This window comes from Merops nubicus, unplaced genomic scaffold (genome assembly GCF_000691845.1).
Source record: "Merops nubicus isolate BGI_N331 unplaced genomic scaffold, ASM69184v1 scaffold15297, whole genome shotgun sequence".
Classification (NCBI taxonomy): domain Eukaryota; kingdom Metazoa; phylum Chordata; class Aves; order Coraciiformes; family Meropidae; genus Merops; species Merops nubicus.
Genome location: NW_008619734.1, coordinates 149283 through 163997, shown reverse-complemented (window position 1 = coordinate 163997; position 14715 = coordinate 149283). Strand labels below are relative to the sequence as shown.

Here is a 14715-nt window from a genome sequence, read left to right as displayed (position 1 = left end):
AGGAAAAAGACATCATCAAGATGGACACGGAAGTCAGCTTCAGATGAAAGCAGCAACAGGAAGGGGTTCAGCGATTATCCAAAATTTTGCTAATCATAGATAAAGAACGTTTGTCTCTCTCTGCTGGCAATGAAATAATTTTTGTCTTCTGGGTAGATTTCATATTCTCTTGCCTGAAGAAAACTGTACATATGAGATCCAGAGTCCATCAGTCTAGACCACGTATTTCCTCTTTCTACTCCTTTTTCATTCTTCTAAAGCTTCTGGCCACCATCTTCACATTCACTGCATTTCAGAAGCATTCAAGATGCTATGACCTGAACTTGGGTGTGACCGGTCAAGGATGGCTGAGTTTCCTTATCCCCATCCCCAGCAACTGCACTATCAGGAATCCAAATTAGGGAAGCCTCTTCACATCTTTTGAGACTATCACTGAGGAAAACCACAACTACCTGCTGGCTTGCAGTAGTGCTCATTTTCCTGCCCCAAGTTCACTGTTTACTGCAGTTCCAATCAACTCCAAGTTGGGTAAAAGTAGTATTTAGGTGGAATCTTGGCGAGGAACTCTTCATATCAAAGAGTGAGAATGAAACCTGTGGTTATACTATCTTAATCTTCAAGTAAAGTATGAGCTGGAAGCGGGACAAAGGGATGGTTGATGTTCTAGCACAATAACCTCTGCAATTCTTCTCAGGCCAGCACCTCACTATGCCTTCGGTTTCTGAATTGGTCCGTACCTAACATTTGAGCTTTATAAGATGCTGTTGCACATCTAGCGTGCTCAATGCTTTGGAAATGACAATGCAATGAGAATTTCTTTTTCCTGCTTTCCTATTCCATACCCACTATACTAAATACATATTCCATTCTTTAAGAACTCACGTTTGAAGCTGTAGCATAGGTTTAATTTGAGAAGGCACGAGGGCCATACCTTTTTGCACTTGTAGCAGACATAGTAAGCGTATCTGTTCATGGCGTAGCCAGCGGGGTCGTTATAGAACCTCACGCCTGGCGTCGTGATGGCCTCGCTCTTGTGCAGCCCCTCGTACTCCAGCCTCATTAGTGCCTTTCTCCTCACATCTTCGTAGAGTTCTTTGATTGGATCGAGCAAATCCTTTAACACTGTATGATTGATTTTGTTCTGAAATAAAAAATTGATTAAAATATCTTGCACCTTTATTACAGCAGCTGGGATGGTTTGCATTGCGGCGTAACAGATGTCATAAAAACCTAAGAGCTCGGGCAAGGGAAATTTCAAAACCTGGCCGATGCAGTATATACTTTATCTGCTGCAAAAATAGTAACCAGCAGTGCTTTTTAAATGGTCGTAGTTAGGGGGAATCATCAGCCCTTACAACAGACTGTAGCAGCCACGGTAAAAAACGGTAAAGGGTACACAAAATATTCACCACAGCACGGGCATATTCCCATTGTATGTTTTTTTCCTAGTTTGGGCTCATTTTGACTTGCTGCTTAGCAACTAAGAATGACTAACAGCTCTATATAGTCACAAGCTATTACCATAAATTACCAAAGTACAGTATGAAGGAAGAAACATGGCATGCAGAAATGGCTGACCAAATTCCCAGACTTCCTGTTCCTAGGGTGCTAAGGTGCTCTCCTTCCCAGCAGCTGTTGTATGCTTTTGCTTACAGCACTTAAGATTTTGTAGAGTACAAGAGCAATTTTTAGTAATTTAAGCTGAACTAAGAACACATTCTTCAGCTCTGTTGGCCTACTGAAAAGCAAAGCAGCTTCAAAAGGGGTTAGTAGAAGACAGATATCCTGCTTCAGATAAGGTCTATTAAAATTACTTCTTCCCCGCCCCAACCCTGGATACTGGGAATTTACAAGGTGATGTTGCATTTTTAGCTTTAGCTGAAACAGCATTAGAATAATGTCTGCATTCTGCTTTCTTTTTAAGAGTACCGTTATTACAGGGAACAGTAGGGGAAGGTAAGAAGATGCATCAGTGATACCCTTTCTTTAGTGACATGAGAAATTAAGGAAGCAAGTGACCTATAGTTTATATTATAACAAGCAATATATAATTAAAATTAAAAGAAAAAGGAAAAAGAAAAACAAAGACAGGGTTAGGTGACCATTTTTGACCCAGGCAGTAAAGCACAGAGCTCATTTACCTTGCAAATAGGACAGGACATAAACCCAAAAGTTATCCTTGGCCCAAGCCACCTGTTTTCTAGTACTCGTTGACAGCATTGCAAATGGAAAACGTGGCTGCAGTCCAGCTTTAGAAAAGAATACATGTGAGTGAACACTGATGTTACATTAAGCACTAAAACAGAAGTAGTTACTTGCTTTTTAGTGGCCACATATATAAATTCCCAAATTAATTTGTTTAAAATCCTAGAAGACTCCTATTTTCTTCTTAAAAAGAGAGAAAGTATATAAAATGGTGCTTAAAATCATAACCTTTCCATTCCAAAACCACTATTGGATATATGAAATATATATGAAGTGTATCCATTCATTACTTCAGTTGTTTTTCTCATTTATAAAATACCATACATACTGAAGAAGTAAAACCACAGGAAACTACAGTGATACAATCTGCTTTCTTGAAACAGCAATAATGCCAGACAAATCTTTTTAAGTAAATTACATATTGTTACGGTGTCTGTTTTGAAATTTTAAGAGTATAATTTGAGGGACTTTATATTTTAACTTCTTCCACACTTAATGTCACAACCAGAATATCAATCTCTTTTAAAGAGAGGAAGAGAAAAAAAAAAAAAAAAAAAAGAAAGATGAACCTGGATAGCTGGTGCTGCTGAAAGTGCTTCAGTGAAGCAGATCATGCACATGTCATCAGCATCTTGCTTCAGAGCCGTGGCACCCTTGTCGCAGCCGTGCAGACAGGGCAGGCAGTGCTCCTCGTTCTTCACGCCGCCGCACGGGTGCCCGCAGGGGTGTGTCTTGCTGCAGGCAATTTTAGCATACTCCTATTAAAAGCAAATAAGTTATCTTTTTTGTCCCCTCCACGGGGCAGTTTGATCTGGCGTCGCTGCTTGGAGGATTTCTGGTTTGTGCGATGAACTCGGACGGAAGAATCACGATCCCCACTCCCCACTGCTGCAGTAGGTGTTTGGGAAAAACTGCAGGTTTTGTGTGCTCAAAGTAAAACAGAAACATCTGTTTACTTACATTACTCCTGAATAGCAATGTTGCAATGAAGCCATAATTTTTAAATTTTAATATTAAAATTATCTACTATTAAAATTATCGAAGTGTGTATTTTGTATATTGCCTCCTGCATGAACATTGCTCGCCCTGTGTTAACAGCCTTTAAGATATCCATTGATTTAGGTCCTTCAGGAAAGGTGTGAAGTAACTCACTCCTTAAGAACATGTTATGAGCTAAATATTAAATAGCAAAAAGCACTTTTATATGGAAACGGTATTTTAACCACCTCTAATTCCTATCCCTAGTAAGTAGAAAACTTATAAAATTTGTCCACAAGTTAACAATGAAGTGAATTAATTAACAACAATATAATAGTCTGAGAGAAAAAAAAAAAAAAAAATGACAAATTTGACACACATGAGCAGAAGTAAACAGGGCTGGATACGAAACTGGTGAGGATCTGGCCTTCCACCAGTTGTACTTGTGCTGTAGGGCACAAAACCACCCAGGACACGTTGGCACTATTGACAAACTTGGCCAAATCTTAAATGTTCTGTGCTCACATAATTGACACTGGATATTTACTTTATACTTAGAGCAGTACTATGAAAGCTTGAGATGCTTTTGAAGATAATAATGAAACTACCTGGTACTGTGTTTGATTATTGATGTCTGTAGCCTGTAATTAAAAACATTTACAAACCTGGAAGTATCTGAATTACAATACAATATCCAACATTCAAATCTTTCCGTATGGGAGGTGTGATTTCCAACGGACCACAGGGATGAACAAGGTTTGCTTGAAGTTAGGAATCCGTTTGATCCTGGAGTGTTCTCTTTGTGTAATTAAGAGCCACTGGTGTTTGCTGATACCCACCTGGCAGTCCGTGTCAGGGCAAACGCTCCCCACTGCCGACAGCTCCGTCCCACTCCTGCACCCGCAGAAGCGACAGGCCTCACAACTGCTGCTGCTCGGCTTGCCTAGGGCCCCAACAGGGAACAGACAGGAAAACTCTTGTCATGGAGCTCAAAGGGACTAACACGCCAACAACAGACATCTAAACAGCAATCACTGAAAACAAACAGAAACCCAGCAGTTCCTACACACTTGAGCTGTTTCATTTTTATTAACAAACAATTCAAAGCATTGCCCTAAAGCAGGGAAAAATGCCAAGGATTTTTTTTTTTTGTTTTTGTTTTTGACAAATACTCACATAAAAGGTAGAAATAATCAGGATAAAGATAAAAAGCAAGGAACAACAAACAGCTGTATTTTACCTGTCTGCTCTCGGAACTCCACCATAGCCTTCATCGTTTTAGAATCTGCTAAGGCCATCAGCCAGAAAAGTTTGGTCCTACCACAACCCTCGTGGAGATCAACTTTGATAGCTTCTTCTTCTTCTTTGAATACCTGTCAGGTTAACCAAACAGATCATAAATAACATCTCTATGTTATTTTTGTCACTGTCTCTCTGGATTTTCATCAGATGTTTATCGATTTGTCTACTGCGAGCTAGTTTCCTTTTATGCATTCTATAATTTCTACATATTGCAGAATAGATCAATAAAGGCTTTGTGTTTTTAAAAGTAAAAATACATAAAACCAGCGCTTGAGCTAACATGTCTGGGAAACAACAGTGCAGCAGTGTTCAGAAGAGATCTGCATAACATTTTGTTTCATTAAAAAAATATGGAGCTTGGACTTTGCAACTACTACTCAACTCATCTAGTAGGCCACAGATCGTAAAAAGCAGAAGGTAACATTAGAAATATTTTCACATAACTGTGCTAGTAGTTTATCAAAACAACATTGATAATTATGGTCTCAATAAAATGTGTTATATAATAACAATTATCTAAGTGTGTAGTATCAATATTTTTGACTTTCACAATACATGGTGGATACTTTTGGCTGCAATGAGTAAATACATTTTTTTTCTGTTAAATCAAAAAACTGCATGAAATCCTTAATGAATTTTATACAGTATCTTCTTTTTCTTTCCTTTCCTAAATTTTGAAGGCAGTTCTGTTTTCTTTTATTCCACCTGCAATGCAATAGAAGTTAGTGTTTTCCTGGGTATGGATGTATGCACTCAATTTAAACTTAATTTAAATTTTCCTCGGGATCATGAAAAAAAGACCTAATTGCTTCACAAAGGATTTGCATGAACAGGTCGTAGTAACTCAGAGGCCATCCTTTCTTGGAGGGACAGAAAATACATTAGAGAGGTAGGTATGACAGAAGTTGGACAAAACCCAGGAAGCTAACAGCAAACAAGAGACAGGGAACGTGACAGAATTTAAAATTTAAATTGAGGATATTAACATGAGAGAGGTAAAGGTGGTGAATAAAGAGTAAAAGTTTAAACATGCTTTCAGAAGTAAGTAGGGAAATCTGTTAAGTAGCTATTTTGGGCAGATTAAAGGAGAAATGCAAGGGCTTCTATGAGATAAGAACTTACTTTTTATCAACTGTAATCTGAACAGGCTATATAGGAGAAATCAGAAAAATAAATGAGACTAGACTGTGCTACGCCATGACAGAAGATTTAGACACATAAAAATAACCATCTTAGGACAACCAGGAACATTTCAAAGCGGATTGCAAAGGTTCTGGCTAAGAACCAGAAGAAGACAGCTCCACGTGGAACTTCCAGGCCGAGTCTACCCTGCAGCTGCTGAGGCACGAGGGAGATGTGCCGAGCGCTGAAGTTCACCCCACGCCAGCTCTGGCCCAGCTGAGCCCTGGCACTGAACCACCACTGGCAGCGTGTCTCTGCTCCTGCTGTTCTGCCGTGCTCCGCCTGGACCCAGAGGCCGGTCCCTGCACCCCGAGGCTGCTCGACAGCACACACCAAAGCACCTCACCCAGAGACCATCCTACCGGCTTCAAAAGCCCACTCCTCACCTAACTAAAAAGTGAATGCAGGTGCACTCCAGGAGAGGGAGCAGAGGAATGATTTCCATCCAATTAACTTTATTAAGCTTATTAGTTTAGCTTTTGTGCAAATGTAAATAGTCAGAGGGAAAAGGACCACAAAAACCACAAAAGAGAAATAGTGTCAAGAAAGAGGAAACATCCAGTAGTTTCACAAGTAAAGGCGTCTTCAATATTAAGTTCAATGTGGAAAAGGAATATACCAAGGAGAATGTAGCTTCATGTTTAGAGATGAAGATGATGACAGAACAACGCAAGAGAGCACGGATTAGCAGAGTACAAAGCAATTTATAAAAACTTAGATAGGTTAAGTCAGAGAGGAAAGATGTTTCCATCACAAAAACAAAACCAAAATAATTCAGGACATTTTCAAGCTTATGGATATGACAACGTACTTCTCTGTGAAAAGACAATGAGAGCTGGAGAAAATACTGAAAAGTGAGTGCAGACTGACGTACAGGAACCAGCAGTAATATTTGCTGTCAAGTGGTCTTCCTGGACATTTAAAAACGTATATACATTAAAAACAAAGGGGCTGACAATCACTGATTTATAAGACATAAGTAGTGAAGATATAATTTAGCAGGAATAAAGAACCAATGTATACTTCAAGTCTATGCAGTTCCCAGATTCCCCTAAAAATGTTCCTGAGCAGTCTTGGAACAAGAGATAAAGCAGCTGATGTAGCATAAGAGTTAGAATTAAGGACTGTTACATCATTTTCTAATCCTCATCAAAAGATGAGGGACAAGAGAATTTAACTGAAAGCAACTAAAAAGAATTCAATAGAAACTTATCTATCCCACCTCAAACATAAAAGAAAAAATCACCATTTTCAGTCTGAATACTTGCTCCTGCCTTTTGCTTATACATTAATTTGGGAAATGCACACAATGTACACACGTGCCCACAACATGACTTCACATATACTCTACCTGTCTCTGGTGAGTTTTTGTTCGCCGATGGAGATGAAGGAATCGGTCACAATCTGTACACAAATTCCCACAGACATTACATAAAATGATGGCAGCAGTTTCACCATCATCATGGTTATCACACATTGGCTGAAATAAAGAAACGAAAAAAAAAGGAAATAATTATATCTTTATTAAATCACTCATTTCCTTTCAACATCTGTTTTTATTCTTCCCCCAGTCTGGCTCCCCTCCCAATCAATAAAGGGGAATGAAGAGCTTGTTTAGACTAATAATTTTATCTTTACAATAATCAGTATCTAAACAATTACTTCTGGACACAAAAAGCCCTAAATTACTACATCAGTTCTTCTGATATTATTTACCTCATATTTTCTCTGATGTAACCAAAAATACGTCTTTCAACAATATATTGAGACATATTCAATTATTCTGAGAAAAGACTTCTGGGGTAACAATGGGTTATGGGAATGCTAACAGAAAAGTGCAGAGATAAGAGTACTAAGGTCAGTCAACATGCAGGATATTTACTCTTAATTACACTGATACAGTCTGTTTACTTGGCTCAAACAGCCAATCAAAGCTGTAGGTCATCTACAACTCGGAGAATACAAAGTAACAATCTTCAAAATCCCCATTAAAAATTAAGTTGCTCTACTGGTATATTTTTTTAAATTCAACACATCTCTGTTTTGCAGTTCAAAATGCCTGTATGAATGACTGACTTTGATTATGCATGTGTGTTTCTGAGAACAAATTTCCATCTTAGTCCCAGAACATGTGGTTTCCATGACATTGCTCACACAACTCAGAACAGAATCCTTTCAACAGCAGGCCTGGTAGGGCGGGACACAGTTCACCTCAAAACTGAATATCTTGGTACAAAATAGGACTGGGGAATTTAAGGGTGGGTCCAGCAGGTTGTATCCCTGCTTGATGATGTCTTGGCTACTCTTCTGATGTTTCCAAAGCCCCTACAGAAGTCCCTTGAATTTCTTAACCAGCTCAGAAGCCTCAGCGTCTGCTCACTTCTCTCAGCAGCCGCAGTCCCTGCTGCGGCCACAGCCCCATCTCTGCTGCATTCTCTTCCTGCCCACGCTGAACTGCTCAGGATGTGCTAAGGGTTCTCAAGCTGCTAGTGGGAAGGCACAACCTTCCCTTGCCCACCACAGGGACCCACTTGACCACATTATAAAGAGTATTTTGCAACTTCCAGATCGATATTTTAAAAATCCTAAGCTTTTCACGACACTGAAAAATAAAGACAGAAACTTGATTAATCCATCATATTCCATATTTAAGTTGTAAATCCTGTGTTTTAGTTTAGTTTTAGTAAATTCAGTCAGAGTTTCTTTGTCTTTAGGGTGATAACCCTGTACTGAGATGGGGACAAGGAAGCTAAATTGTGGAGAAGAATTTATTGAGGAACATAAAAGAATTGACTTTGTTATACGACAAAGATCTAGATAGAAAGAAAAAAGCTTTGATAGAGGGTGTCCTATTAACTGAGTCCATCTACTCTCAAAAATCTGTCCTGCAGGTGTTAAGAAGGCCTTGCTCCACCCTGAGTGCTCCACCCTGAGTACCAGCACAATTGCCACCTTACTGCTTTCACTTGGAATTTTTGTTTTCTGAGCAGTGCTTGTTTAGAACAAATACTTCAAACATGTATATACAATCTCCATTGGGGATGGAAGGGAAGAGTAAGGTTAAGCCAAGTCTACCCTTCCCTATCATTATTCAGAAGTAAAAGAATTTAGAGTAAGTCAAAAAGAACACAAAAAAGAAACGCTTTTCTCTCTCACCATCTGTTTCTGCTGTCCGTCCTTTCCCATCCATCTTCCTGAGGACAGTCTATCAACATGATCCTGATCAAGTACACAGAGGGATGCTAAGGCCAGCCATAGCTATTGAAAAGCAAGGCAGAATTAAATGTTTTAGAAATACTAAAAAAAAAAATCCCAAATACTAAAAATATGAACTTTGGTAGGTAAGAATGTCACTGTTACCTGTAAACTGCATCATCGTTACCTGAAGCCTCTGCATACAATGCAAATTTTTTATTTTCCAAAAGAAGTCAAGCACATGGTAAAACTTACTGAACTTTTGGAAGCTACCTTATTTCTTCCAACTATGTCACTTTATCATCATAAATACAGCAGTTAGCACAAAAGAGAGAAGCAGTGAAGAAACATCAACCAGAGCTGCCAACTGCATATGACAAATGCAGACTTAAATATCATTCCCAAACACTGCAGGCTTTGGGATAAAAGAAGAAATTCAAGGGCAGAGACTCATAAAAAAAACCCAAACAAAATTCTAGTTCTGTGAGCTTGGTTTCTCTGGGTTCTCTCTGCATGAGGCACTTGAGATTACCTAGAAAAGGGGTCTTCAGAGGAAGCTTTTCTCTCCCTCCACTGATGACAGTGGAATTCTAAAGAGATAAGCTACACGAGGGTCAGTAAGCCTACAACCCAAACTGAAGTGCACGTGACAGCTGCATTTTGCAATAGTTTTTGATCAAAGGTTTGATTTGAACAAAATGGCTTTTGTTGAACAAACTCTATTGGCCTCCCCCCAGAAAACCCACACCTCCATGACAGAACTAAGTTCACTCAGTAGGAGAGCCAGGCTGACATTCAGGGCTCCTCTAATTAGGTAACAGCAGGAGCTGGTGGTACTCTAAGACTGTGTCTACCAAAGGGCAGAGAATATACAAGTAGTGGGAAGAAAAGAATAAACTGGCATAGCCTTTTAAGATGGAAAACATGAGTGTCAAATGCTTGCAACCACTGCAAGCATCTTTTACACATTATCACTATGGTTGAGAAGCCAAAATCTGCACTCTCTATGACAGTACGAATGTTATAATTTGCAAGTATGTTTTTCATAGTATTTCAACGAATCTATTACGGTTAAATTAGGCCCAGTTTCTAGAAAAGATTAATGGAAGAAATATAGAAGGGAAAAAAAAACACCCCAGGTAAATAATAAAGGGCTCAGCAAATGATTTTTCATTTTGAGACTAAACTAGGTGAAGTTTAGCTTAACTGTCACAGAGAATGTTTCTTACTCAGTGTTGTCATGATAGCCTTGAGTTGTGGCAGCTGGTGACCTGGAAGTCAAAACACTTCAAATAATCATTTAGAGAGCTGGAAAAAGACAGCTGATAAATACTGTGTAACTTTCCACATAGATGATGTTATAGACTTAGCAGAAGGCAAGTATCACAAACTTAAAGCACAATTACCTCAAGGATAAAAACCCAAATGTATAAGCACAATTCTTATTCTTCATTCCTTGGGAGGTAACCAAGATACAGAATTAATCACAATTCAGTTTTTACTGGATTTTTTTATTTCTGCCACAAAGAAAAAAACTCAAATCTGCTGTGACACAGAGAACGCAAGGCTTTATCAGGACAACCAGTGATGGCCTTAGGTGGATACCTGTCCATTATGCACACAGCTGGATTTGGAGACTAAACTACATGCTGTATGCAAAGGCTCCTGAAACAACCTCTGTAAGGAAGGGTTTTTTTCTAAAATTTAGGAAGGCTCTTGGATGGGTTCCTACTGCACATTCACAATGAACTGACGTTGAGTAAAGTTCTTACTCTGGTTGTTGCAATGCATCTCACTGGTGATCTGTATTCTTCTTCCATTTTGGTCAGAGCTATGATGGTTTCAGCAATAGCATTCTTTGTCACACGAGACCACGCTTCTGACAGATGACCCTGTTCAAGAGGAAACTCAACTTATTACAGCTTTTATTAAGAGCAACAAAAACTCTAAGTAGAGCTGCTTACAAGCAACATCAGGTTAGGATCTCAAGTTAGAACACAAAAAGAGGAAGTGGGGGATGACTGACAAATGAGGTGTTTTCCAATCAGGTCAGGTAAAAACAACCTCAGATACTCAGGTATTTGCAGAGTCTCTGAGCAACTACTGGAATAACTAACTTGGAATGGGTACAGGCCATATTATTTTAAGAAATAAAGGACATATTCCTAAAGCCCCCCATGTGGCAGAAAGATGTGGAGCTGGAGCACAAGTGATTGTGCACACCACCACAGATGACCATGGGTTCCTAGAGAAATCAGCTCTGCTTGCCTAGCTCAACCTTCCTGAACATGCTCCACAGTTTCTATATTTGAAAGAAGTGAAGAGGAGTACACAGGAAACATCAGCCCCATAGCCTACTTGCCAAACCAACCTTAAAGATTCTGAGCTCATGACACTGACTCATACCCTAAAGCTCCTGATTTGGAGACTCTGGGACCCTTTAATTCTTAATGTAATTTTTAAATTTCTACACCTCACACCAAAGGTGACAGAAATAATTGAGACTTGCTGGAGTCTAAAAAGGAACCTACAGTGACTAACTTTGATGTAGGTGCCTACTGATGTCACCTAACTGATAAGTAGCAGCTCTAAAAAGCCTCAAAGAAAGGTTTGCCAGCTAGGAACCTCTATTCCTCCACCCTCTTCCAGGTAACAGGGCCAAACCCTGAAAAAGTCTGGAGTGTACCTAAACCACAGAAGTCCCTTACAAAATGTAATGAAGAAATGTTATCAGTCCCACCCTTGAACAGCCTTGGTCAGGTCTCCCTCAGCTCCAACAAAGGGGAATAAAGTTCAGAGCTCTTCTTCACATGAGAGGAGAGGAGGGTCCTTATTGTTTGCTACTGAACACCTTAGAGTAAACCAGTCCAAATAATTCCTTTAGGAGCTGCTACACTTGAACTAAGCAATGCAGGATCTACTGAAATAGGGATTTATATCCACATCTGAGAGGATCACACTTTATCTGACTTGACCCCTTTATTTTTTTTTTTTGTAATAGTTACACTTTTCTTCCAAGTAGAACAGCTTAAACAAGAGAATTCAAGACCCACACCAGTATACCCAACAGCCAGCAGTACTGGGAAACTACCAGGTCTGTGTGGGAGATGGAGCCTAGCATACCCTGGATATACCCGCAGGTTGGCATAGCCGACTCCAGAGCTTTAAGAACTTTCCTACTAACTTCTGCAATGGTTTTGGAGAACCAGATCCTAGCAAACAACCATTTCACGGGTGAAGGTCTTGAATGGTTAGAGGAGCTGCTTAGACAAAACTGTAAATATCTGATTCCAGTCAGCCAGCTATTTTCTATTGCTACTAATCTCTTTCTTTTATTCCTGGCAAAGGTCTCTGCTCAGCTTCATCAGCTGTTCATTAAGGGACAGGTTCTCCAATCATCACAGGAGCTAGAATTCCTTAAAACACAGAGTATGCTTCAAAACAAAATGCTGCAGAAGAGAATCTGATATTTCCTTCACACCTTCCCACTCACCCAAAGCACATAACCCAACAGTGGCCATGAATGATACTGGCAACAACCCTTAAAAGAAAAAAAAGGTAACTTGAACAAAGTATCATCCCCAATTCATTCCCACTATCTTTTGCATGCTACACAGTGAAAGAAGTGGGGTGCCTGAGAAAAAACACGGGCATAAACATACATAACATGGGCACCATGTTAATCCTGGCATTTACTGTCTTCTGACTACTTGTCTCAGCAATTGCTGTTTTTTTTTTTGGTCTTATTTTTTATACACAATTTCCTAAAACGTTGATAAAGTAAGCAGAAACAGAAATCCATCATGTGGAATTACAGTGACACCGACAACAGATCTTCACCTCTAGTCACTGGAGAAACTGAGTCAAAGGCTAACTGATCATTTTATGCATGGACCAGCACTGCTGAGGGGTAAGACAAATGTTAACTCTTAACTAGACAAATTATGAGATTCTGAAATTTTGTGATCAGAACCAACAGTAGCAATTGCAGAGAATTCCCAGCCAGCTGAAACAGCTTTCAAAGAGTAATCACAGAGGAAAATTTGGGTTGTTTAGAACATCACTCTGAAACAGCTAAAGAATTAAGGAAAACAAAAACAACTTCCCAACTAAACTCGCTTCCCCTTTTGCCAGTAATTTTTCTGGGAAACAGCTGAATCACTTTTCATCACAGTCTCTGGCCAAAAACCTTGCCTGAAGCAGACTCAACTATGGGAAAATCTCAGCCCGATGGTTAAATTAATAAACCACTAAAAATGTAGATTTTGGGAAGTCTGAAAGATGTCCATATTAACATGCAGTCATAACCAGAAAGTCCACATATAAAACCTACGTACAGTTACATGTATGTAACTGAAAACAACAGTTTTCTTGTTCCACAGACACTTCTTACCTTTTAATTGGAGTTCTGAGTGCTCAACATTTAAAAGATTACACTTCTCAGTTAATGTAGAAAATGACACGCAATTATTGTCACTACTTAAATTTCTGGTGCAAGTGACTTATTAAAAAACTTATATCAAAACTGGATTTCTGTTTTGGAATTCTGCAGAATCAGAATTCACTTCCTCCTGCTCCTAGACTCTACCCAGAAGACAACGTTTTTCTTCTTGAGAACAACTCACATTTAACAGCTCAGCCCAGTACTAACTGGAATAGGAAGTAAAGAAAAAATGTACTCTTCATGATCAGAAGTATTTGAATATCCTCCACACATCTTAAGGATAGAAACTTACTGCTGCCATGTCTTTAACAAGTTTAATAATGATCTCTGAAATCTGTGTAGGTGTTGAACCCTTCATCCACCAATGGCTTTCACCTCGCCGAATATAGCTGGAAGGGACAGAGTGTAATATATTAAAAATAATCCAAGTAATTAGTTAAAATCCACCACAAGGAAATAATGCACATATTTAATATATGGGAGGTTGTGGGGTTTTGTGTGTTTTTAAATCAAACTCGCTAATAAAAAAAACTCATGATGTCAAAGCATTATACAATATTTTCCATTTATTAAAAAAAGATTATGCAAGAAAACATAACTGACTTCAAAGACTAATTATATATTCTTAAACTAAAGGCACAAAAATAGATGTTTTTAAACAAACCTGGAATTGAAGATCATTGGAAGTGTGACCGTAGTAACTCCTTTGCCTGCAGTAGTGCCAGCTGTCCCAGTTATCGTAGTTCCTTTGGCTTTTAGCTGTACAGTGAGAGCTTTGGCAATGCATCCCAAAAACATGTCTAGGATACCAAGTTTATTCCAATCTCCTTTTTCTGTTGAGTGAATGATGTCACTTATATCTGCTGGCGGAAGAGACTTCACTCCTATAATACTGGCCAGGCGACTAGGGGTTACCTCGGGCAAAACACGTCGTAGTAATGATGTCACCTGGAGAAAAAAAAATCAGAACGTCACAATTCTTACTGAGATAACTGGAGTTTCTAAGCAAAATGAAATAAATCCTTTCTTCTTCTTCTTCACAGGTTATTTCAGTCAGAGGGATTGAGTCTCCTTTCTGCACTTAAATCACACCTGTCAGAAATTCTGTAAGGTTTTTATCTTGCTTTGAAGTGTTTATTGATGCACCCAGTGAGACAGGGCCAAAGAGCCTAGACCAATCTGAAGCAATACTCAGCATTCACACAGCAGTAAAAACATACTTGGTACTGGACTTAAGTTAGTGACACAGATGTTAGTACAACTCTTGTAACAGACATGTTACCCACTTTGCCTATATTATTAAGATATATATCTTTAGAAAAAATGTTTATAGATATTAGCAACATCCTGGTAGAACCCTTAGAGACACTTCAGACTTCTGAAACCAAAACACTTGCCTCAGGGTGTTC

General features: G+C 39.1%; 1 protein-coding gene across 1 annotated transcript in view; it reads right to left on the bottom strand.

The window, feature by feature from the left end:
* MYCBP2 (MYC binding protein 2, E3 ubiquitin protein ligase) overlaps positions 1-14715 on the bottom strand; it is a gene marked incomplete at both ends in the record, with an annotated part of 162897 nt that overhangs the window by 1432 nt on the left and 146750 nt on the right. The window contains 10 exon segments of the mRNA XM_008943913.1: positions 932-1141; positions 2142-2249; positions 2775-2963; positions 4023-4126; positions 4424-4556; positions 7019-7147; positions 8824-8925; positions 10635-10754; positions 13599-13695; positions 13971-14254. Coding sequence (XP_008942161.1) covers positions 932-1141; positions 2142-2249; positions 2775-2963; positions 4023-4126; positions 4424-4556; positions 7019-7147; positions 8824-8925; positions 10635-10754; positions 13599-13695; positions 13971-14254 — 1476 coding nt within the window.